At 35.6% G+C, this 26,181-nt stretch overlaps 1 protein-coding gene across 2 annotated transcripts in view; it reads right to left on the bottom strand.

Annotated features, from left to right (window-relative positions):
* Nucleotides 1-2,878: 2,878 nt before the first annotated feature.
* The window catches only part of GLIS3 (GLIS family zinc finger 3), a 151,568-nt gene continuing 128,265 nt past the window's right edge, over nt 2,879-26,181 (bottom strand). For both annotated transcript variants that reach the window (XM_026675733.2, XM_087957764.1), the window contains 4 exons: nt 18,482-18,629; nt 14,639-14,781; nt 6,766-6,948; nt 2,879-5,381 (listed from right to left, as the gene is read on the bottom strand). In XM_026675733.2, the coding sequence (XP_026531518.1) occupies nt 5,257-5,381; nt 6,766-6,948; nt 14,639-14,781; nt 18,482-18,629 (599 nt within the window). In that variant the 3' untranslated portion in view covers nt 2,879-5,256. The remainder of the gene's footprint in view (nt 5,382-6,765; nt 6,949-14,638; nt 14,782-18,481; nt 18,630-26,181) is intronic.

Raw genomic sequence — 26,181 nt, 5'->3', positions numbered from 1 at the left:
CATAAAAACTGCTTTGTCACAATTCACTAAACTAGTCCATTCCTTTTGTAAATCATTAATGATACTGACAGTCTGGGAAATTTACTTTGGCTGCAAATCTATAAATGGCACAAGAAGATTTGGTAGAATGATTTCTACATCTGATTTTCAAATAACGTTTCGACTGAATAGAATGTAGAGGGAAGAGATAAATTAAGAATTGTGAAAAGGGCTAGACTACGTAAAAGTTGAAAAAAATAAACATCCCTATTCCTGTAAAAGTGAGTCAGGAAATTTGACTAATTTTTTTTAGAACTTCCTTTTTTTTAGGATGGTTGTTTTTTCTCTCTCTCTTTTCTTTTTTATCTTATAGAGGACTGTGGGCATGATAATCTTTGTTTTGATACCATTGTTGTTTTCTGATGTTTACAGTTTTATTTTATGTGAGCTGGGTGATTCTTAAATACAATTAATATATGATAAATGTGTTTATAGCAATAGCACTTAGACTTATATGTAGCTTTATAGTGCTTTTACAGCCCTCTCAAAGTGGTTTACAGAGTCAGCCTATTTCCCCCAACAATTTGGGTCCTCATTTTACCCACCTCGGAAGGATGGAAGGCTGAGTCAACCTTGAGCCTGGTGGGATTCGATCTGCCAAATTGCAGAGGCAGTAGCTTGCAGTACTGCACTCTAACCACTGCACCATCAGGCTTTCTTTCTGTCTTTCTTTATGCTGTAGATGAATTTATCAATGCAGTAAATAATTAAACAATGGCTTAGCCACCCCATTATCATACTATATTCTTTCTTTGCATTCAGATGTGTTCTATTTAAGGTTGTCTAGGTATAGCGGCTTACACAGTTCACGTCATTCTAAGCAAAACTTCTACGGGAGTATGGGAGTGGTCTCATAACTGAATGTCCAATTCAACAACCCAGGTTCTTAAATATGCCTCTGGGGTTGCTGCTTCATGCAAAACTTCTAGAGAACAAGAGAATACACATCATGGACAATCTTCCACAATATGTTTTTTTTTTTTTTGCATATCAGCACTACAATCACAAGGGGAGTCTTTCCATCCCCACTGATACAAGGCCGAGGTACTTCTAGTATCACACGTAATTTGGTTCAATTTTGACTAGAAAAAATGAAGGTCAAAACCAGATAATTTGGCAAAAGGATCACTAATGGTCACAAGAAAGTACTTTGGACCATTCCTCTCTCCAGGCATTCTTGGAGTTAAACTGGATAGATTTTAAGTGAATAGCTGTTTTCCAAGCTGGCCTATGGGATTTCAATCTTATGATGGGCTGTGCATTGTCCTGATGAATAGAGAGGGCTTTGTTGTTCCGCGTCCTTGACCATCGCTAAATTAAAGCTTGTTATCTTCTAATGTGGGGGAGTATGATATTACTAAGTACTGGTAACCAGTGCACAGGAGTGGGATGCAATGTGCCAGAGATGATACACATTATCTGTTGGAGTTGGACATCAACCATTTGAGTGTGAATGCAATTAAGCCACACACTGGACAATATTCAATTGTGGAATAAACCAAAGCCAATTAATCCATTATTCAACTTATCTGTTTTTATTGAATTCAGTGAAAACTTGAAATATCCCGTCACTCAACATGTTGTGAATTAAAGCAAAGATGTTATGACAAGGTATAACGTTGATTAGTTTGAGGAGAAGTCCTTCTCTGCAGAGCAGAGCGGTGTCCCTTACTTTTTAAATCACTGTGGCCAGTTTATTTCAGTGTTTAAAATGATCGGTTAAAATGTGGTTATAGTGAGAGAGATACGGAAACATTAAGGATTGAGTTCTGTTACTGTCTTAAAAGGGAAGATTTATTCAGACTGTGTGTAACTGAGATTCTGAAGACAATACAAGGATAGGATTCTCAGGAAATCATCTATTTTGGTAGGTTTCTTCGTCCTTTCCCAAACTTACCCTTCTTGGTAACAAGGAGGTTTACCTCTAAGTAGAGAGGCTCAAGATACAGGAAAGCCAAGACCATCTCCAGGCATTGGTTCAGACCCACATGAGAAACAACTGAGGAGTGTCTCATGAGGTGTTTTCTATCATGGTTTGTCCTGATAATGATAAAGAAGCTTTCTGCACTCCAGGAAGTTTTGTCTTAGGCAATATTAGTTATTGTTTAAAACATGACCTTAGAAGAAAATTTTAATAGTCCAATACTTTATTCTGTCATGAAGATCATGCGCGAGACAAAAAAATTCTCTCTCTCTCTCTCTTCTTTCTGATACGTAGATAATAATCACCTGATGATAGAATTAAAATTTACTCATCTATATGTATGTTTATGTGCAGAAAAATTAAACACTGCAATACACCATTATACTTCCTGGACATAGTTTTCCAAAGTGAAAATTACTTTTAAAAGTATTCTTTTTTTCTTCTTGTGAGTTCTTCCTCTTCATTTGGATTTTATAGTTATTATCAGATGATCCTAATGCTTGCCCCCAAACACACCACAGACAGCAATAGAAGAGAATGTTTATAGCTCAGGGTCAAACTGTGGACTCCTTGTGCTCTCTGAGCCTGATTGCTTTCTTGTAGATGTTTCATTGCCCAACTGGGTTACCTTATCAGTGCTAGAAGAGAATAGGGTATAAAAATCGAGTGCAAACCCCACTCCCTTCTAACATTAATGATGTTACCTAGTTGGGTATAATGAAACGTCTGCAAGAAAACGACCAAGTTCAGAGAGCACCCAGGGATCACATCTTTCCTTTCTTTCCGTTTTCCTTTGTCTTTCTTTAATTATATAAATGAGCTAAACCCATGACCAATCCCTGTGATGAAATAGAATGGTCAGGTAAGTTTTATTTTTAAGCCAGATCTTGAAATAAGGTTTTGGAGTCTGATTGGTGTGTTACACGTTTTCAGTTTTATTTTATTGTGTTTATTATGTGCACAAACCCTTCATTTCACCTTTCATATTAAAAAAAGACTTCATAAAACAAGGCAAAAAATAACTTACCATTATATGAAAATTAATCATAACCAATCACAAAACATACATATTAATAGAAAAGGTCACACTAATTTTTTTTAGGGAATATGATATAAAACAAATAGACGCCAACTATAGCAAAATCAGCCAAATGTACAACATGGGATAAGAAATTCAACTCTCTATAAAGGAGCATATAAAAATATGTACAAAAATTCTAAGATTGATAGAAAACACATTCGCATATACCTTCTTCTCTTCCCAAAGTGCTTTGCATTAACAACATTATACAAGACACTTTACTTTGTGTTCAAATACCTGTTAACTTTAAAACTCATTTCTTTGATTTTATCTGCATTTTTAAATACAAATACACATAAAAAGTGCTGGTTTTACAAATTACAAAACAAGCAAGTTACTATGAAATGGCACAGTCAAAACATGGGCAATAAACACAATATTTTTTAAAAAAATAAGTTTTGTAATGATAGTATTAAACAGTACTAAAAAGGTGGCATTTATATTAACTCCAGTGTACAGTTTTCCCTACCATGGATATAAATGCTTTTGAAGAACCGATGGGCAGTCCCATCCCAGCCAGCCCAGAAAAGAAAATTTGCTTATTTTCAAGCTTCCAAAGAATCATTAATTTCTTCCAAGAGTTTAGAGCAGTGGTCCTCAACCTTTTTGACCATGGGGACCAGTTCTGTGGAAAACAAATTTTCCATGGGAGGGGGAGGATGGTTTCATGCACTACCTACATCCCGCACGTGTGCAGATGCATGGATCGGTTCCTAAGGGGCCACAGACCAGTATTGGTTCACGGCCTGGGGATTGGGTACCCCGATTTAGATGATAGTAGATTTTTTTTTCTTTAGTGATAACAGGTCATTACCAAAGACAAATGCATAGTGAGAAATTCTTCAAATGAGTTGGCCACAGTATGACTGAACAAGCCACAAGTAAACAATGAACAAAAAAGGTTGCTGTTTGAGTTATATGTCTCTGGATCTATGACAAAGACCATACCTTAAAAGGCAAATCCACATTTCACTTTCTAAACATATTTATAACCATTCAAAAACAACACAAAAGCCTTTGCAATGGAGTTAATACCTGATGTGCTAACTGCTTTTAGCAAAAAGAGGACAAAAAGTAGGGAAAAACCCCCATCAGATTTGTATACTAGCATACAGTATGTGCAATATTAATGTGGGAAAAATACATGATGAATAAAGTACGAAAGATCTCTCACAGATGTACAAAATTTCTCAATGTTAACTATGCGTGACCTCCTCAAAGATCTGAAATGACATGCTAGGTTGATATGTTTTTGATTAGAACTTCAAAATGGGGAGAAGATATTTGATTCTTCTCCTCTTCTTCAGTGGAAATCCTCAGTTTCTTCCCAATTTCTTTTCCTGTATTTGGTTCTCCACTTGAGTGGTACAATTAGCATAGCAGATAGGAAAGATAAACTCAGTTTCAGTGGGAGGACCGATAGGGAGGGGAGAATTGGCTTTCCTCTCCCTGCAACACAGCACTAATTCAGATCACTGCTCTTATCTTTCTCACATGCATATCAAACATTGTGAAAGTTATCAAAATGACATTAATGATCTGCTAGCATTAATGGAGAATATCTATTCTAAATCTGTACATCTGCATTTTAAAATTTTCTATGGAGAATCCATCATCACATAAAACATAAACATTAAATTATAATGCATATAAATCCAGTAGAATAAATTCTCTTCAGGTGAGCATGGCTAAAAAAAAAAAATCGCCAACACATCTCTTTAAGCTAACGGTTAATACTGGATGCTGAAAAGAAGCTCAAATTGTATTGCTGTCGCCAACATCATGTCACAAAAAATACATTCCCTTTTCACTCTCCATCCTGTGAGATTACGTGCTCAGATTTCAAAGCACTGCAAGACAGGTTCTTTATTTTAGAAATCTGCTTTGGGGAGAAGTTTATCGTCGACCGTTTTTAGAATTACTCCAAGAGAGTTTTAAAAATTCCAACAATTCATTTAAAATTATACTAAGCAGTGCAGTAATCATTTTCTTTTGGAAATGGTTATGCAACAGAAAAGGCCAAATTAAAAGCAATTGCTCACATTTGGCAAATACATGTTAACCAACATCTTGCAACACCTTGTATTAGCTGCAGCTGTGAATCTTTCTGGGGATGTTTTTCTTTATTTCTTGAGCAAGTCATTTCAGAGACCAACGGAAGACGATCTGTAATAGGCTGAAGGGTTGAGATGATATGCAAAGCTATGCATCCTCAGCCTTCCATATAAAGTGAAGACAGTTGACTAGGACAACGATCCACAGCATTTATATGGAGGAAACTTGCATCTTCCATCCCACTGCGCAATGAGTCACCAAAGGCCATTGGGAAATCATACACTGGAGAAAAATGAAGATATTTAGACATTAGTCCAGCTTAACCTGGAAAACTGATTTTAGACAGAAAAAAATGGCAGCAAGCAATTGTGGAATTCCTTAGGCACATCTGTGTTAGGAGAGAAAGGGATGTTAAGAGAAGAAACACTGTCAAAACTGAGAATGCTGAAGGAAAGTGTTTTGTCAGCAATTTGAAACAGGGATAGGACAGGGATCGAGGCACCGAAGAATCTCTGCTTTCTGTTTCTCTGCTCTAACTTGAACTGATGTTTACTTTTCTCTGTACCTGCTCCTTCTCTATTTAGCAAATTGGAGATCTACTGTTAACTGTTAAAATTTCCTGTATTTGCCTGTGACCCTATGAAAGTCTTGAGAACACTAGGAAAGGTCATTATTAAAGTTAATACACATATGTTTCATCATTAATAGATAAAACTGTGAAGAGAAAATTGCAAGTGACTGTGACAGAGAGTGACTCTAGAACACTATGCTTTCAGAATACTCTGCCCTGAACTGAATGTGTGATTTTAAGAAAGCTACTCTCGGTCAGCCTCAATTAATGCTTCCATAGTAGTGATAAAACCAATTTATCTTACAGAGGTAAGACATAAGAATAAACATTAGAAATATTAAATGTAAATACAGAATCAAGGTACTTAGTTATTAATTTGTAGAATTTATCAAGAATCTTTTTCTATTGGTTTTCATAAATATTCCTACTACTTGAATGTTTGATGGTGACTGAGTCCATTCATGAACATTATGCATTTGGGATCAATCTTAAAATATGGAGGCTGTCTTTTGTCTGCTGGGTGCCTTTTTAAAAATCAGAAGAGAGGATACCAGGTGGTGTGATGTAATGAAAGTGCAAATAGAAATTTTCATCTAGCCTCTGATTTATTTATTTTCCATCATAATGTTTACAGTTTAACACAGGAACCTGGTTTAAAATCTATAAGACTTCAAGCATCTCGAGGGTCACTTTGCTAGTTATAAAGTTCCTATAGGATGATATCGAATTATAGGAAATGATATAATGTTCAAAGTTTAGAATATAAACTATGATATATTCAGTGTAAGTGTATTATTTCCATTTCAGATATAAATGATAAGATATAAATATGGAAATAAAGCAATATTCTACAAGTTAAAATAATGTGAGAAGTGATTTTGTTCTCAACTAAAACTGAATCACACTTTCAATGATGAAGGTTCTGGAGCTGGGTAGTTGTATATCTTGTTATGACCCGAGTTTCAAATTGGGGGGGAAAAGTCAATTCGTAATTTCATCACACCTATCTCCAGGAATTCTTTATGGAACCACTAATGTATAAGAGAACATGTACTTATTTTAAATAATAGTATCACAATATTGTAATTGTCATACCTGTAATACCAGAATGTGCTGAAAATGCTTTATGGAAAACATCAAAACCCGCCTGACCCATAGATGTCGGTACCAAACAATCTTCAAAAGGAGGGACCATATTACAAGCTCCAATGTGTTGTATATTTCTCTGATTGTCAGTATAATGAGGGGAGCAGAAAGTCTGTAGTTGCCCATAAACACCTAAATAGAAGGTAACAAGGTTGCTTAAATAATGCATTTCTATTAAAACCAATGTATCCATTTGACTTTACATTTTCAAGCACACTATTCCCTGCTACTTTTAAATCTTTACTAGGGCCTAATTCATGTGCCATCATAGCAATTAATTATCTTGCTATTTTCATGAGTATTGTACATAAAAATAAATCACATTAATTTTACATCTAGTTTAATCTTTGAAACTTAATCTTTTCCTTATTATCAGGTGGCTAGGACTGAAATACGGCATGCTCTATGGAAAGCAATAGAATTTGGCTACTTCAGCACAGCTTCTTTTATGTTCTTCTAATTCAACGTTGTTCTGTGAAATGAAATCAAACTAATTGATTGCCTTCCAGTCAATTAACCAGACTTACAGGGAAAAAAAACAAGTTTAGCACAAGGTTGGACTTTGGTGTCTGAAGTTTCTGAAAATACTGCTGAGCAAAGAGAATATATTTAGTGTTATTCTTAATAACTTTTCTGAACAGCATGAATAAAATACACCTTTGGGATGTGCAGATATGTGTGTGCATTAAAATACTAGAAATACGACTGTAATATTTATAACCTTAAATGTACTTGGAAATTAGCAATTCAGAAAGAATGTCTCACTAAGTATAATCACACATTCATAATTTACATTATTATTTGGGGAGCTGAAGGGATTGCTCAATTACTTATTTTTTAAAAAACCTTTGGTGACCTTGCATAAATACATTTTATTACTGGATCATTTGGGATTAAAGAAAAGTATTTGGAAAGGCCTAATTTGGGGATGAGTCTTGCCCATTCTCAGCTTAGTTCATGATCGACCATCTTCAGTACCACTATGACTCAATTGTAAATTTGAACAGTGTGGCTACTATTTGTTGGAACAGTCTAGTAAACTCGTATTTCACAGACTTTTGTTTAGTAGACTTCAGATATCATGGGGAAAAATATCTGGAGATTGCTTGGGAAAGGAGAAGAGTTATGGTCATGATTTCTTAACCCTTTCCCCTAAAAACTACTTTGTATCCTGGCTGGCCTTTTTCATGCCTTCCTGATAATAGTTTCTATTATCTTGATATTCTTCTCTTAAAGAATCTATTGCATGGAAATGTCAGCGGACAACAAAGTCAAGTCAGAGAAGAGGGGGAAAAGATTCAGAATGCAGCTGTCAGCTTGTAAGTCATTTTTCTTTGAGGGTTCTGAGCTGCCACATTCAGTGCCTGGGAATTTGGGAGGAGAATTTCAAGGAGCAGTGGAAGATTTGCCACAACAACATTCCTTTCTCAGAAAGTCATGGACATGTTACTCTGCACCTGGATGGGAGTGACTGGGGACAGTCTCCAGTTGGAACAAAGTAATGATTCGACCATGTGATGAACTATTGGGTGTAGGGGTTGGATTTTGGGTTTTCTTTGGGCTAGGGAAAATCAGGAATTTTCAGATTTGGGTTTTCCCCAGATGTGCCAATATAACATCTCTTTAAAAAATGGATCTTTGGGAAGATGATATTCTCGAACTCTTTTTCTCTGGAGGTTGTTACTTGGAACGCTGACAGCAGCAACTAATAAGACAGCAGCCAGTAAAACTAGGAACGTATGCGCTGAGGCCTAGTCTGTTACTTCACAGCAACCTTCTGAGGACAATGTAATTTATGCATTTTGTCAGAATTAATGTCCCTTTAATATTAAATTAAACTTCAGCAGGTTTCCACTTGTTTTTTTTTTTTTTTAGAAGAGGATGATACATTTGAAAGTCACCTCTCGAAAACACTTCACATCCTAAGAATACCAAGTTTTCTGTTATGGTATTTCCCTTATTTAAAGAACTAACATCATTACTGTATTAGATAAGATAGAGGTTTACTTGCTCTTTTTAAATAATCCCCCATTTAAACTCATCCTTGTAAAACATTTATTTCATGCCATTATTTTACCTACTTTAGAAGGCAAAACCCAGTTGCAGGCATGAGTGATGCTACAAGGAAACTCTATGTCATAAATATCAAAATAAAACTTTATTTAATTTTTTTTAGATGAAAAATAGGCTTGTTTCCCTAAGTGCTGCAGTCAAAAATCAATTATTTTCAGATTGAAAAGAAACATAAATGCAGTCTGTGTGTGAGAAAGACAGAGAGAGAGAGAGAGAGAGAGAGAAATGAATGAGAGAAAGAATGAGAATCATGCAGTCAGATAAAGCCATAGAATGTATTGTAGCTGAGTGCGTATACAATTCTGTGAATATTCTCTAATATTAGTTGGGGACCATCCATATCAAAGGACTATGCTTCAAAGTTTTTATTCAAATATAGTATCTATATTTGAAAGAACATACATTCTAATCAACATACTTGCCTTTCTCATACTGCATAATACTGGATCTAGTGGAGTTATTCTTTCATTTAACCCTTAAGGATGTTGTTCGGGAGAAGAATTGACAGGCAAGAATGGATTCACTCTGTTCTTTTGTCAATAACAAAATAGTCAAGTGTGAAGGAACTCAAAACTTGTAACACCAAGCAACTTAAACTTATTTCTAAGCTATCTTCTACTGCAGAGCACACTTTGGGAACGTTGTACTGAAAAGTCTTCCGCAGGTAAAAGAACAAATGAAAATGTTTAAAAATACTTGGGAACAATCAGTAGCCAGGTTTCCATTTACCAATATAAACTTTAGATGCCTTGTGATGCAAGAATAATGTGTATATAAAGTGTACAAGCAAATATCATGCTTAGCAAGCCAGAAAAAGAAAATCCTTAAGTAAATGCCATCATGCACCATGCTATATCAAGTGAATAAGAGCTAGGCTGGGAAATAGAGATTATACCAGCTGGGAAATTGTTGGCCCTTGCTGCTGCAGTGGAATAGAAGGGAAGCAGAGAGAACAGCTATGTTGACCTTTGCAAAAGTTGATCTCTTCTCTTGACTTCTATAATGGTGAAAATGACCTCATTACTAGAGATGCAATGTTTCCTAAACCTGTTCTCACTTCGGATTCTGAAAAAAACAGCCACATCCCAAGAAGGTGGAATAATTGGTTTGGTCTGCGTTTCATTGCATGCTAAATCATAGTTCCCAGTCTAATGACAAGCCAGAATTCAAGTGTAGCCTGTTCTATACTTCCTGATTATTGCAATGAAACTTAACATAGCATGTGCATCAGAGGAAGTGTATAGGAAAATGGTAAAAAAAGAAAAGAAAGAAACAGAAGCAGATTACAAACAAAGGCAGAGATAGTTTAACTTAAGACCCAGAAATTGGGAATCTCATCAGAGTTAAACTTTATTTTTTTTTCAAATTCCAGTTAGGTATCACCAATGAGTAGGGCAGCTGACAATAAATCATAAAAAGACATCCAGAAACACACATGCAACCCTGCAGGAGGAGCATCTCTCTTGGGCATATCAAGGCAAAATCTAAATCAAAGTAACATTTCTGGACCATCTGAAGCTTCTGAATGGTTGTCATGGACAACTTCATGTGCAGCTCATTGTAGCAGTTGAGCGTTGAGGAGACTGGGGCATAAGGGCTTGCTGCTGCAGGAAGGGGCACACCAGGTAGACCTGTGCTAAGTCCCCCTTGGCTACAACTGGTACCTGCTCTGTCAGAAGAAGTTGTGTGTCCGAGGACCCTGAGATTCCTCACCACTCTTAAATGGGGAAGTGCTGTACAAGAACAGAGATGGAAAATCCTCAGTTCCAGGAGACCCTGATTTCCACAAATAGGATTGACTCCGATTTAGTTCCTCCCCATCTAGGCCTCACATAGCTTTGGGAAAAGACCTCAACAGGCTCATTTGGCAGAGGCTCAAATTCAGTGTTTAACAGTCTTCCTGATTTTGTCATTGGAGTCATTGTTTAAGCTGCAGTTGGCTTCCAGAACTTTGACCAAAATATAATCTTCCTGAGAAACAATTTTCATGTTTTGTAATTTGCTTAAAGTTTGACTAACGTCATTTTCTCCACAGTGGTATACCAGGTTCTAGCATTACATAGCCATTAATGCCTCTTATATTGGTACAATGTTATCTTGACCCTAGATGCATATTTTGATATGGAAATCACACTCTCAAACTGTTGGCAACAATGTGGGATATACATTTAACAAATACCTAACCTATCCTTCCATGTGTTTGATTACTCTTGTATCTTGTTCGTTTTGCACATATACAAGTAGTACATCTCAGTATCTAGTAATAAGCACATTAATGAGGGGAAAGGAGGGAGACAGAAAGAGAACACAATAAGGTACAAAAGCATACGCACTATTTTTTTTTTTTACCCAATCCCCATGTTTTGGGTAACAATATATTCTTGTTTAAAATCTGGGATATTTCTCTCTCTGTGTGTGTTATGCATTATGATGACTAAAATATTCTGTTTTAAATACTTTAAAGTATATTTAGCTATATATATGTATTTTACAAAAGCTGTAGAATATTCAGCAATTGGATACAGGATTATTCACCATTATTTCCTAAATAGTTTTTCTTCTTCAGAAGCTAGGTATCATTAAGGAAAGTTATTCTACTTCGAATGCAATCTTGTGATGTTTACTCAGAATCAACTTCAAGGAAGCTTATTAGTTGGAATTAGGAGTCTTCTATGCTAAGAAAAACGTTGACCTAACAAAAGCAGAGCAACCAAACAATGAAGCAGCTGAATATTTCTGGGAGAGTACAACTCAAATCTGAGGAATATAATTTTAGTATTTATTATATTATTCTAGCAAACCAAGGTGGAGAATTCGTGCAAAGTATGGCTTCTGGAATTCATTTCGACCTCTTTACGAGCCGTAGCAATACAAGGAGTCTGTAATTTCTTCCGGGGAACTAAGAAATGTGTTTTGTCTGTACGTGCGTGTGCATAATGTGCACACTGGGAAGCCCAGGACAGGCTGCCTATGACCCACAGAAGAGCTGCTATTAAGAGGTCCTCTTCCGTTCCGCTTTGGAGCATTATGCTGCTGACAGACAGATGGAGTCCTGACCCTCTTTACATAATTTTCGTACATTTCTTTGGGTTGGAAAGAATAAAAAGCATATTAACCTTTTTCTTGCTTCAATTATCCTACATACACACTTCTAATAATAAAATAATTGCATTCAAATGTCAGTCGCTGCAATTGGTGTCTGATTTCATAAAAGAGATTTCATGGAGGATAGAAAAACAAAGACATTCAAGGGATATGCAAGAGGACTGTAATTTTTGATTTGTTCAGGAAGGAGAAATTCATTTAAGCTGATCATTTTGTAGTGATTAGTCACGAAAGGATATTTCTTCACTGTCTAGACAGATGTTTACTATAGGTAAAATCTATCTAGAAGTAGAGGACCCCCATTTTCTGGAGGGGGAGAGAACTGGAGATAGAGAAAACAATTTGGCTATTTGAAAAAAGGAATCTGGGAAGACAAAAATCCAGCTAATTCTGGAAATAGGGGTAGAAAATGAATTTCAGTTTTAACAAAACACAAACGCTCAGTCATCCACTCACACATACATAAACAGAGAGACAGACAAATCCAGCAAGAATCTTCATCCTTTCTAGCTTTAAAGCTTTGTTTAGTTGAAAATATCCAATTTGTTTGAAATAATTATTGGGCAAATTCTAACTATTGACTCCAGAAACATTTGCATTTCCTTCTGAAACTCTCAGCTGAAAGGAAAAACAGAATATACTCATCTCCAGTATATTGTAGTCTTGGGGCATTACCAAAGGTGGATTTAATGAAGGAAGTTTCCCTTGAAAACTGAAATATGTCGACAACTTTCATTCCCTCTAAACCCTCTCCTTCTCTGGGACTAACTTCAGTAGCTAACCCTATGCATTATTTTTTCTAGAAAATTCATTTCCTGGAAAACTTCATCATTGTTGCTTTTACCTAGGAACATTCCGAAGGAATTCCCAGGATCTGAACTGGCAATGGCTTATACTTGACAGAACAAAATCAACTTGTAATACAAATTGGTTTTTTTCAGTGAGTAAAATAAATGGATTATCTCCAGGGTGGGATTCTACCGGCTCTGTCCAGCTCTGTAGCACCGGTAGCTCTGAAGAGCAGCAGACACAGAACCGGTTCTATGTCTGCTGCTGTTTTGGCCTACCCGCCCGCCCAGGCTCTTAGCTGACCTTTATTTCCTGCTTTTTCAACCTCAGCTGCCGTGCAAGGCACAGCTGCGGTTGAAAAAGCAGGAAAAAAGTGCTTTTTCAAACGCTGCTTCCCTGGACGCAGCGCTGCTCAGCTGTCCAGGCAGCAAGCTGACGAAGATTTACATGCGGGCGAGCAGCCTGCAGGGAAGCACATCATAAATCACCAAACCAGTAGTTAACCCTGTCGGATCCCACCCCTGATTATCTCCCAACACATTTGTGTTTTAGAAGACTATATTGCATGACATTAGGTAAAGTTGGTTTTACCATTTTTAAACAATGAGTTTCTTCCTTTCTTCACCCAGAGAATGGAATTGCATTAGCTTGCCATGCCACTTATCAGACTGTGTACAATAAAATCAAATCTGAACTGGAGAACGCTTTCAGGTTTCATTCTGGTTGGGTAACTATGCTCCATTTCGGAAAAATGGTGTTCCTTATCCAGAGACTTCAATGTGTACTGCTTCAACATTCACTCCACATTTCACATGTAGACTACTCTTCCTCCCCCCACTGCACAAACATACATTCTTTTTATAATTTTACTGAAACACCTGTGTATATTTAAAGACTAGCCTGACACTGTGAATAAATCAGCGTTTCAAGTACTTCTTAAGACTATTTCCCACACATCCTGATTAAAGATTAGTAATGAAGATTGGCCTCTTTCAGTGAATATGTTAGATCTGGAGTCTGGCGAAACAAGACTGTCTGGAATCTCCTACAGCTGCTCTATATCTTAATTCAGGGCTTAAGTTCCTTTCTCTTCCAGAGAAGGCAAGGGGAGATGCTTCGTCTGTTCTTTGCTGTCACTTGGAAGACATCTCTTGGAGTGTGAACACACAATCACAGGGGAGATGCCATCAGAGCTACCAGAGAGTGGCAGCTCCCCATAGTCATGTGATCAAAATTCAGACTTTGACATCTGGCTTGTATTTACAATGGTCTTAGTGTCTCGGGGCCACATCACCATTTGTGACCTTCTCAACAAGAAAACTCAATGGGGGAAGCCAGACTTCCTTAATGACTGCACGATTCAGTTCACTGAACTGCAGCAATTTGCTTTAAAAACCATGGCAAAAAACGTTGTAAAACCAGGCAAGACTCACTTAACAACTGCCTTGCTTAGCAAAGGAAATTTTGATCTCAATGGCGATTGTAATTCGAGGACTCCAAAAGAAGACAAAATACAGCCTGGAAGAAAGGGGAAGTGAAAGGCTGATCCCACCCTCTCCCTCCAAAGGAAAAGGCCGTCTTTCAAAAATGTTTAATGTTTCCAGCCCTTCCAAAACAAAATGCCCAGGGGAAAAAAATGAAATCTTCCAGAAGTTATGTTTTTACCTTCACTTGATTTTGTTAGTTTTTTTTTTTAAATATTGGTTGCAATGCAAATATACATCTGGAGCATTCAGAGGCCTACAGTGATTCCTTTGACATCTTATACCTTGTGGTACTTCAGGGAAGGAACCAATTTTCATTTTATCTCCTCACTAGAAATAACAGAAGGTATTAAGGTAGCTTTCTGTCTTACCTTGGATTTGGATGCTGTTTGGCTGGAAAGGAGGATTGCTCAACGAACCATTCGTCTTCAAATGCGCTTCTCCAAATTGCTGGGTGGTTGAAGGCTGTGATGTTCTTTTCTGCATGAAAGGAGTGGGAAGAATTCTCCCAGGGCTTATACAATAAGGGGGGAGAGAAAGGAACAGAAACTGAAACCCTGAGATATTAAGAAATAATACACTACAAAGCGGTAGTTAGATGTCTTGCTCAAAAGGTAATATTTACTTAAAGTATTTAATATATTCTCCCAGGGTCACAGTGTGGAAAAAATATTTTTTTAAAGTGCAAAGTTCTTAAATATTAGTATACAGTGCCTCAGAGAAAAGAAACTAAGACTTTTCATTCGATTTAATAAAGGTAATTGTATTTTAAAAGGCACATGTTTAAAATGGTTGGATATTTACCTTCTCTTCCAAATATTACATGGTGGAATTGATTGGCCCCATGGGAAAATACTGAGAAGGAAGAGAAAGTCACACCATTTTTGGTAGAGTAGAGCACAAGGGGAAATGGAGGCTGTGAAGCTTTCCCTATAAACCAATGTTGGTTTTGCAAACATGGCCGAGAAGAGAGAAATCCTCAGGAAAAACTCATATATTTCTTCACTGCCATGAGTAGAGAAATGTCATGTCCTTGGTTTTGATCTTCACTTAGCTTTAGAATGTACATTTTGCGTTTAGTGCTTTGAACAAGAAACTAATGTCTCAATTAGCTTGTACAAATGTACAACCATACATCCACTTTAGCTGCATTCATACAATCATTTGTTAGTGTTGAGGGATCAGGATACTGCAGATAGATTACTTTATTGTCTAAACTTCTAAAACTTCTTTTTAGTCTAACAGCTGAAATTTTTCTTTTAAGTTGTTTGGTTTTTCTTTTTTTGCAAAATTTACCTGAGTTCATGAAGAATAGCTGTAACTGTCACCCAGTAACAGACAAAACAAAATCTTCTAGAAACTATTGTGCAGTTAGATCTTTTAATCTAAGAAAGCCTTCCAACTGATTGTAGCACATTTTGTATTGCCAGACAGGCCTTCTTTCTTACAGACTTTAGTGGATATTTTTTAATGATTTATGAATTGCTTCATGAATTCCTGGGTTACTCCAGTTGGTGACTATAGCATTCACTTATATTGCCTCTCACAAAAGAGGTGCTTGGCCTTATTTCAACCAAGATCTCTGCCTAAATAAATCACAGGGCTACTGAGGGAACAGCAAATTAAAATTTGCATATAGAACAATCAATACTAGCCTGTAACCTCTAGGAAATTGCTACGCGAAATGGCGTCTATGCCCTGCAGTACAGTATATTTCAAAGTAAAATTTGCTGCTTTAAAAAAGCAGTTTTGACTTCAAAGGATGAGATCAACTCATATATATTGTTCATTTTTTCATTGCCCAGGGCCTGGCTATATAGTTGGCAATACCATTACTTTTTGAATTCCTTACACTTTGGTGACATGAAATAAGCTGGCTGGGTAATCTCCTAGTAAATTATCATAGGTGGTTTAGAATTGACTGAGGTTATTAGTCTATATTATAATTTTAACATACCTAGAAAAAGCATAACCCAACTAAATGGATGACAAGATAAGCCCAAGCTTTTAACAAGATTACATCATTTACCATTTCATTAATTTCCTCAAATTCACTCTGCTAAATCAATCCCAACAGAAGTTATCAAGTGTTGCAGATCTTTATTGTAATGTAGACACAGCCATATATGTTTTAAGCCTCACTTAATTGTTTTCAAGACAATAGTATCTATTACATTATTCTGTTTCTTTCAAAAAAGTAGAGGCAAGGTTAGTTCACATAAGCGTCTAACTAAAAACAGAATAATAAAGCTAAAAAACTTTAGCAAGGTTGAGAAACCTTTGTCAGAATTTTTAGAAGCTTGTTCATAAGTTTTGGCACCCATTTGACTTCCTTCCTTCCTTCCTTCCTTCCTTCCTTCCTTCCTTCCTTCCTTCCTTCCTTCCTTCCTTCCTTCTTTCCTCCCTCCCTCCCTCTCTCCCTCCTGCAGCACATATGTCTTTAGCACTAAGGGTATTTCTTTGTAGCAAAATGATATCATTCTATAATTGTAGTATTATAAAATAATCTCTCTATTGTGATGAAGACTTGTGTTTATCAGTTTTATTATCAGTGAAGAGTAGATAATTTTTTTTCCCTTACAGCATCCATCCACTTCAATTCTATTTGACAGCACTTTCCTCTCCTCCCAATTTATCCCTAAATATCAGAAGAGCTATATTGTTTCATTCAAATGATTTCAAAAGGAGAAGGTATTCTTATTGCCCAAACCCAGAAATTGGGGGTGGAGGGGAAGATCCTTCTTTATTTTGTTTGTTACACTTGAGGGGGAGGGGGAATGTTGTTTGTTTTTGTGCTAGGCCAGAAAACTTCAGAGTTCTCCATCTTTGTTTCAACTTCTCCTATTTTTCAAATTGGTTTCTCCTTTCCCAGAAGCTCTCTTTTTTGTTAGGTATTTCTAGCAACTATAGTAGAGCAAAATGCTTCTGCTTTGTGTTTTCAAGGCTAAACCTTATCTTCTCTGTTTGCTTCTGATTCTGTTACAAAAGAAATTAATCTTCTGTGTGTATCCAAGTGGAACAACCATAGAAAATTTCTACCCATAAGAAGTCTTCCTTCTCTCCTTGAATCTTGTCCTCATGAAACATAATACTTTTGAAGCTCAATTTTATGCGATATAGAAGTTATATTATTGGATTTTTCTCATATGTTACTTTTCAATGAAAAACGATGGCACAAGAGAAGAAGAGTTTAAACCTTTCCTCAACATCACTCGCTAATTAAACATTTATGGCTGGCTGCTGCTCTATGACAGAATAAAAACAATTCAAATTGTTTCCCAACTCTGGGACAATCAACAACTTTGGGGGAAAAATGGTCAGAATAAAAGGTACTGGAGGGAAAAGGCTTAATGCATCTTCGATTGTTGGTAGATTTTCTTAAACATACTGCTTTTCATTGTTTATTTCTTTTACATTTTGGGTGTCCTTAATGTTACTTAACATAGCAATCAAAACAGCATTATAATTTTTTTCTAGTAAAAGCTAAAATGTTTAGCTTTCCTGTTTGAACCATTTATCAGTATGCATTTAGTGAAGGATGAGGTATATTTAAAATAAAGTTTGAACTCTCTTCCTGATGTCACATAAGAGAAGAAAAAATGGCATTGCAAGCTATCTTGGACTTTTTGTATTTGTGCATGTTACATTAGAATCTAGTTCAGTGTTAATCAGAAAAGGTACTTTATTTTAGCTTGATTTTTAGTTGATCTTGTCCTCTGTATAAAATTTAAAATGTTTTCCCCCATAACTGCTCTTGTATACACTCCTTCAGTCCAAAAGGATAGGACTACTTCAACAAAACCAAGCAGAAACATGTAAGCCACTGAAGATTGTATTAGAGAATAGGAAATGCTGCTGAGGCCCATCCTGTGCAAAAAGTCCTCCTCCTTGAGGAGCCGAAGCTACTGCTTGGTTTTATAAAACCATTCCTTTGGTACCAACAGTCAGTTATTAATGAAAATGTTTTTGGAATATATAATACAGACAATACCTCAGGAAGATTTTTCTTGCAATAAATATTTGATACCTGAGGATTTCTTACCTTTGAATTTCACTAGGAAATTGGCTGTGCACTCTTCATGGAGACCCCAATTGCTTTCTATCTTTGAAAGCTTGAGATGACAATCTGTAGACAATTTCTTCTATTCAAAATGATCAGATGCAAGAAGTGGGGGGGGGAGGGGAGGAATGGATGGTAGGGAAAATGGCCTTACCTCTCTGTTCCTGGATCCGCGGTTGATGGGTTGTGAGGGCTCTCATGAATACTGTGCCTTGGTGAAGAGAGGCTCACAGCATGCGAGGGGGGTTCATTGCCCACAGCAGTTGCACTTGGATTTGAATGAGTGCTGGAGAACATGGTAGCTGTAACCGTGCAAAAGCATTCCCAGTTAATATGAAAGGCACGTTTAGATTTGTCCTTCAACTGTGCATGATTTTGATTTTCAAAAGTAATCCCAGAAACATGAGCTTCCTTTACATACAGTTATATATAAACAGAGCCTAGAGAACCATCTGCAGGGGATCCTTTTTTATTTTCTTTTTTTAAAGCCTTTAATATAGTTTTTAAAAAGGAAAACAAATATACTAAGTATGAAAATAAAAGAAAAAAACACATTATAACTAGATGAAATACAATGCATAATTATAAGAGCCGTGGTGGCGCAGTGGTTAGAATGCAGAACTGCAGGCTACTTCTGCTGATTGCCGGCTGCCAGCAGTTCGAGTCACACCAGCTCAAGGTTGACTCAGATTTCCATCCTTTCGAGATCAATAAAATGAGGACCCAGATTGTTGGGGGCAATAGGATGAGTCTGGAAACTCCTTCAAAACGGCTGTAAAGCACTGTGAAGAGGTTTAAGTTTAAGTGCTATTGCTATTGCTATTGCTATAATTGAGCTGTACTATATATATGTAATACAGCTTAATTTTTAAACAACTTGTAAACAGTCATGTCATCTAGTACTTCCATTATTCAATAAGAGCCAGTTTAAAAACCAAGAAAGTAACATTTCATCAATATCTTTTTAAAAATCGATTTTGATACATTCCATTAACACATGCACTTCAAATTTTAAGGATCTTGTTTACAATACATTACTATATTTAAATCTTTAAGAGAAAACAGCACTGAAAAATATTTATCCATAACAATCCCCAGAGGTTACTCATCTTGCTCAACTGCTTAAGGAAAACTCAAAGTTCAGAACGTTTTACTTAATTAAAGGACTTGGAATTGAATCAGTTTTTCTTGACATATACAACCATCTGATATGCTTGCCTTTTTTGAGAGCTAACTCTAACCCTAAAAGATCAAAATATCCTTTCATTAAGTTCTTTAATTTCTTTCTGCATAGAATTAATTTTCCATCTGAGTTTATCAGCTTTAAGGATGTACAGTACTTCTATTACATATAATGAGTAGCTGAAATTATGATACTTGGCTCAATTCCACATCAAAATTTGGAACTGTAAAAAGTTGAACTGATATTTCAGTTGGAGCAAGATAACCAAAAATAACCAGCTTTTTAAAACAATTAAATATAAGATTTTTTTTCTCTCTCAAGCAGGAGTTACAATATTTCCTCAATGGGTGATATAGCAGAATATAGGTGGAAGTTACTTCTTGTGTTACAAGCTATACCTTCTCCCCAAATGTCCAAACTTAGTAGTCAAAGAAGATACACGTCTTCTACAATCATTTACAGTTTTAAACTCATAAAGATCAGTGGAAATTAACTGAAAGTAACCCCCTTCTATCTTGGCTAGAATTCCTACTTTTATTTGGATTCCAGTCTTAAGTAAGACTTAGTGGCATAAAATCCTATCTAGGATTCCATAATTCAAATTCATAATTTTACCATCATGTATTCTCTAAAACTATTAAAGAAGCAAATATTGAAAGGATGTTATTAAAGTGCAGATTTCTACCTAATGGCAACCCCCCATACAACTGCAGAACTAGAAAAAAACTTAACATATTTGTAAATGAGTTGTCAAATCATAAAAGAAATCCAGAGGCATAGTTTGAAGAGCTGCTAGTATCATAAAATTATAAAGTCATTATGCTAAAGTTCTATAAATTTGGTGGGACTGACAGAAGAGTTACATGTTAAAGTGGAACATGGAATTCATGTTTGTCAGAAGAAGACTTCACTCCTAGGGTGTCTGTGGATTAAAATTCATTATTTCAATTGGTTTTAAGGGAAAAGTTTATATAATCTAATAAAGGGATGTCAGTATCAAAATGCACAAATGCACAAGCTACTAATCTCACACAAAAAGCATAAAAACTCAAGATATATATACAAAACAGTCCTTCTTGTTTCTCAATTTTGTCCTCCTTCTAGCCTTATGGCCTTTCTCCAGTTGATAGTTTCCATACATCTCATCCTGCTCCTTATATCCTCTCAGTTATCACAATGCCTACCCCCATTCCTCAGACAGCCTAAGAAATGATAAAAATGTCTTCCCCTAGTTCCCAGTTCTCTTTAAAAGCTCCCTCAATTTCTGTGAGTCCTCTTTTCAATAATCAAATAAAAATTGTTCAATTGTTCTCGTTCCTTTGGGAACGAGAAAGGCGTATGATATTAATTCTAGGGATAACAAACTCCTGGAAACTGGTATTACAAACCACTATGAAAACGTAAGATAAATTTTGATTTCCCCATACATCCATTGCTTATTAAATATTACTAAAACAAGGCATTTTGACTGGTGGAAAATTTTAATCACTACTGTCATTTGAGCAGCAAAATATTGTAATCAAACACTCCAGCAAGGAGTGGTTAAAAGAATAATGAATAATAATAATAATAATGGACAGGGTGACAGTGTTAATATGAAGGAAGGAAATTGTTTGCTCTTTATGTTTGCCTATAAAGACATGGGGAATTTTTCTTTTGTTACTGGAATGTGACTGGTGCCAGTTAGGATGCCGAGACTGTTTTGATATGATTTTGTGTGAAATAATTACTGCCACTATTTTGGTAAAGAGATATGTTTTGTATACTTAATCTAACTAGTTTTACTATGTCACAGCGAAGGACCATAAATTGATGCACTGAAGTGCTGGAACAAGGCAAAGGTTCATTTAGAGTCCAACATTGGGTTTCCAATAACAGACAGCTAAAAAGTATGAAGTCAACATTCCTCCTTTGTAATTTATCCCCTGGCAACTAGCATTATAGGCAAGCTGATGCTGAACCGGAGGTGTGGGTTGCCTGATTTTGTCACCATTACTAATATTCATTAATAAGGAGACCTGGAACACATTTTTGCTTTGTGCATTCAGCTGCAGAATAGTCTATTTCACTCTAGAATAGAATAGTCTACCCTATCAGCATTTCGTGGCTGCTGTGCGTATTTTCTTAATGATTTATATTTCTAAAAGAACCTTCACAGCTTTAGAGTTCCCTGAGACTGGAGATAGAGTACTGTTATTGGGGCGGGGGTTATGTAGTTTGTTTTAAACCCCTCCAAATTAGACTCTTACCGGATTAGATGGAAACCCCCACCAGAATATTCCCCAAGAAGTAAAAAGAAATCCCCACGGGAAAATACCCCCATCTTTCCCATTTTTTTTTTAACTGTTCATTTCCGACCACTGGTAATGCTTATTGCCAGAGACCTTGTCTCCATTCATATTCATATTTAAAAACATTGTTTGAATGACAAATTAAGGTGGAGATACAATGTATCCGGTGACCTCAAAAGCTGGAGAAAGGCAATAAACTCAAAATGCTGGGATTGCTCAGAGCGATAGCATTGTAGGCAGGAGATTGATCACAGAAAGCAAACCAGATTAAAAGGCATGAGAATGTAACACTTATGTCTAAACTTCCTACATCTAAAGAACTCCAGTTATTGTTCTTGGAATAAAAAGAGGGGCCTCTTTTGCTCGTGGTCTTTTCCCGGCTCAGAAGAAAAGAAACCCAGGGAAATTCTCCCAGTTATAACATTTAAACATTTAAGGAATGTTACTTATGCTTCAACTTCAGAAAAAGAAAGAGATATAGGCTGGCTGTCCATGAACTGTGTGAAAAACTATACTGTTTTATCTAGTCTTAATTTATTTCCAATTTCCTTTTAGATGTGACTAAGTAATCCTTAGATGGGATTGAAAGAGTGATATGGGCAGAAGAGATTTAACAAAACTTTCTCCCCTTGGTGGATGAGAGGGGTATTCTGATTTACGAGGGAAAGCAATATACCCTGGGTGTCAATAGGATATTTACTATAAGTGTAAGTGCTACTTTTTCAGTATAATGAAAGAGAAGTATACCTGAAAGAGAAGGAAAAAGAAAGAGGGAAATGACTCTGAAATATCTCCTTCCATTTTTTCTGCCTACTGCATGCATAAATACATGTGTGCATACATACTCACGGAGCTATTCTATGAAAACAAGTATATTTTTGGGAACTGAAGATACCATCTCTTTATCTCTAAATGTACATCCACACGTCTACACATGGTGTGTAGGTGTGTATGCATATTTATGAATGTATGTTAGAGAAAGAGATAAAGAGAGAAGAGAGACAGATAATTGTGATAAATATTTAGTAAAAATTATGCAGTCATTGTATAATATCTCATCACTTGGATGCTTCTCAACTCATACATAATCTATCAAAAACAAAGCATGTCTGTATGAGGCTTCACATTTATCTGTTCCAAAAGAAAAAGAAAAAATACATAGAGGTAATGGATAATGTTATTGCACTTACAATTAAGATATGACAGATAGCATTCTTAAACTGTTGCCAAATTAGTGCTTAAGAACACTTTCCCTCTAAGAACAGAAAGTACTCTATAATTTAAATATTTTTTTTCCAAATATAGAATTGCCATCTTTTCTCATCTTAATTACTGGTACTGTTGAAATTCATTGTCCTAAGTATATTATTTGTACACTGTTTTTCAGATTAAAAAAATATCTCCTCTCTTTAAATATGCCTAGCTATTTTTTATAAGCCAAATGTAAAAGTACTATAAAGGTTTCTCTTTTATGTCTGAGGAAGTGTAAAACGAATGGAACTATCATTTGAACACTACTGTTCAAACTGACAGCCACTGCAGTTTAGGAGTGCAAAGGCATATTTTTAGATATCATTGAATACACGAAAATTACTTTTTAATATTTTGGAATGTATTTATTGACTAAATTGAGCAGCTTCACAATACTGCAATTAAATATACCAACGTGCTCACAGATATCTGTCTTTTCATATTCCTTGGCCTATTTGATTATTTACATATGTTGTGGCTGTTGTTATGAATGAGAAGTTGTCATGCTGCAAAGTAATTGATGTCAGTCTTCAGTATCCTCTATTTTCTTAAATACTTCTGGGCATCCAAGTTTTTGTAGAAAATGAAAAGGATGGGGCCATTTTCTGGGAAAGAGGACTGAAAGGGTAATAGAGAAAAGTACTGGCTTTGTAACTAATTGGGTCCCCCATGGCAGTCATATTCTGCCCACTTTGAAAGTGGTGGATATATTTAAGGCTTAAATTAAATTGCATTCTCATAACTTGAGTTTCATATTTTCAGCTTTTAAAATAATGGTACTATGCTCTCTTACATGGAGTGAAGACTTAGAATGGAAACAAGTACCTTCTCCAATTTACTAGAAAAGGAAAGCAGCCATTTGGACCAAAATTAAAAATAAAATAAAATACTTAAACAGATTTTTGTCCTCAGAATCCATAGCGCTTATTAGCTAATTACATATTTATACATAACTTAAAAGATTCATTTTATGAATCTTTATGAATATGAACTTCCTAGTGATTTTGATGGTGCTAATCTCATTAGGTAACTCTTAAGACTGCTTTCTTTTACTTATTTACTTTGACATAAACCCAATTAAAAGGACTTATTTCTAACCAGATGTGTGTAGTATCAGGTTGTTTACTGTTTACACAAAAACTTCACAGATCAATTAACTCAATATTTTAAAAAAAATCCATGATTGTATGTGATACTACTCATTTTATAATTAAAGAATTTCTCCCCCACTTGAATAAACAGCTAACAAAGGGAAAATGTGTTCTACTGTATTGTGGAAAATAAAAGATTTAAGATAGCCTGTCATAAATAAATGCAAATAATGGCAGTCATCACTATTTCATTTTTAAGAGGACAAAACAAAAATTTTAATGAGAAACTCTCTTCTGAATTAGGAAAGAGGCAGCTCTTTGGCAGGGGAAAGATCTGGTGCAAAGACCTTATTTTTTAGCCAAACAGATTTTAATTCATAGCTCACATTTATTGCTTTGCGGATTTCACTGGCTCTTAATCACAAAAGCAATAAGAGTTTCCAATATGTTCATCTGTCTCTCTTAATCAATTGTTCCAGCTGCCAATCACTAAAAATATCTGAAAGCAAATTTGAATGGCATCAGCAAGCCAACAAAACAGCTATGATGTTTTTAGAAAGACTGATGGAACTACATTGTGAATTTCACTTTTCCTTCTATATCTCTGCCATGTATATTGTTTCAGAGCATGTTCATTAGAAAAGAAAAGGATAGGATAGGTTAGGATAGGATAGAATTCTTTATTGGCCAAGTGTGATTGGACACACAAGGAATTTGTCTTTGGTGCATATGCTCTCAGTGTACATAAAGAAAAAATAAAATACATTCATCAAGAATCATAAGATACAACACTTCGTGATAGTCGTAGGTTACTAATAAGCAATCAAATCATACTAGGAAACAAAACAATATAAATTGTAAAGGTACAAGCAACATGGTTATAGTCATCAGTGGGATAAGATAGGTACTAGGAAGGATGAGAAGAGTAGTAATACATTGTGTAATACGCAATAAATAGTAATTTACTGTGGTGAAGTATAATACCAGCCTGTTAGAATATTGCTGATGCTTTTCCTTCTCAAAAATTAACTCTGAAAATAACTATAAGAACTATAGAGTAAAATTAATCACAAAAGTTATAATAGGCTTTGTAATTAAAAGGAGGTGTCTTATTACGAGTTCACCTGATCTGTTAATAATAATTATCTATTTTTCAAACCATGTTGTCTTGAAAATTGATGGGGTTCTGAAAAGACTAAAAAATTAAAAAAAAACCTTTACTCAAATACAATCAATATTCTATCAATAAATCTTTCCCTCTAATCAAAGTTCTGGGAATTTTGGTTTCTTTTAATTAACAGGTTAAAAAGCACGAAAAAAATGGAATGTTTTTCAAATTAATTTAGATTAATTCCTGGCCTCTTTGTCTGTAGAATGGACAAAACACATTTTACATGTATTAATTTCTCTTTTCATATTGGATTGTTTCTTATCTTTACTAAGTCTGGGATTGCAAAGGAATCTTTTATTTTGCAAAGATCTTTTATTTTGTTCTGTATATGCAAAAGAAGCAATTTGAGCAGGTGCAATTCTCTGACTTTACACAGATAACCCCAGAAGTGGGAAGATGTCCAAATGTGAATTGTGTTGTTGTGATGCAATCTCCCCCGCTCACATAACTTGTGTGCATCATTGGTCTAGCCATTTTAGTATCATTGGAGCTAGCTTCAGATGGCTATGAACTGATATACAACGATCAAGTTGTTTGTTTCATAAATATAAGATGCAACACATCTTATTTGTATATATATAATTTTACATCTTCTGTATAGGTAGTGCTCAGTGTATATTCATTAGTTTAGTGGCCTTTCAGTGTTACAATGCCACTAAAAAGTGATTTATGTCCATTTTTCACACTTACGACTATTGCAACATCGCCATAATCATGTAATCAAAATTTGGTCCCTTGGCAACTGTCATGTATTTGTGATGATTGCAGTATCCTGGGGTCATGTGATCTATGACCTGATGAATAAAGTCAAGGTGGAAGCCAGATTCACTTAACTGAACTACTGTTGTGATTCACTTAAAAACTGTG

Source organism: Notechis scutatus, chromosome 2 (genome assembly GCF_049901735.1).
Source record: "Notechis scutatus isolate UNSWTSFEM ecotype Mainland chromosome 2, rNotScu1.2, whole genome shotgun sequence".
Taxonomy (NCBI): domain Eukaryota; kingdom Metazoa; phylum Chordata; class Lepidosauria; order Squamata; family Elapidae; genus Notechis; species Notechis scutatus.
This window is presented reverse-complemented; position numbering and strand designations above follow the sequence as displayed.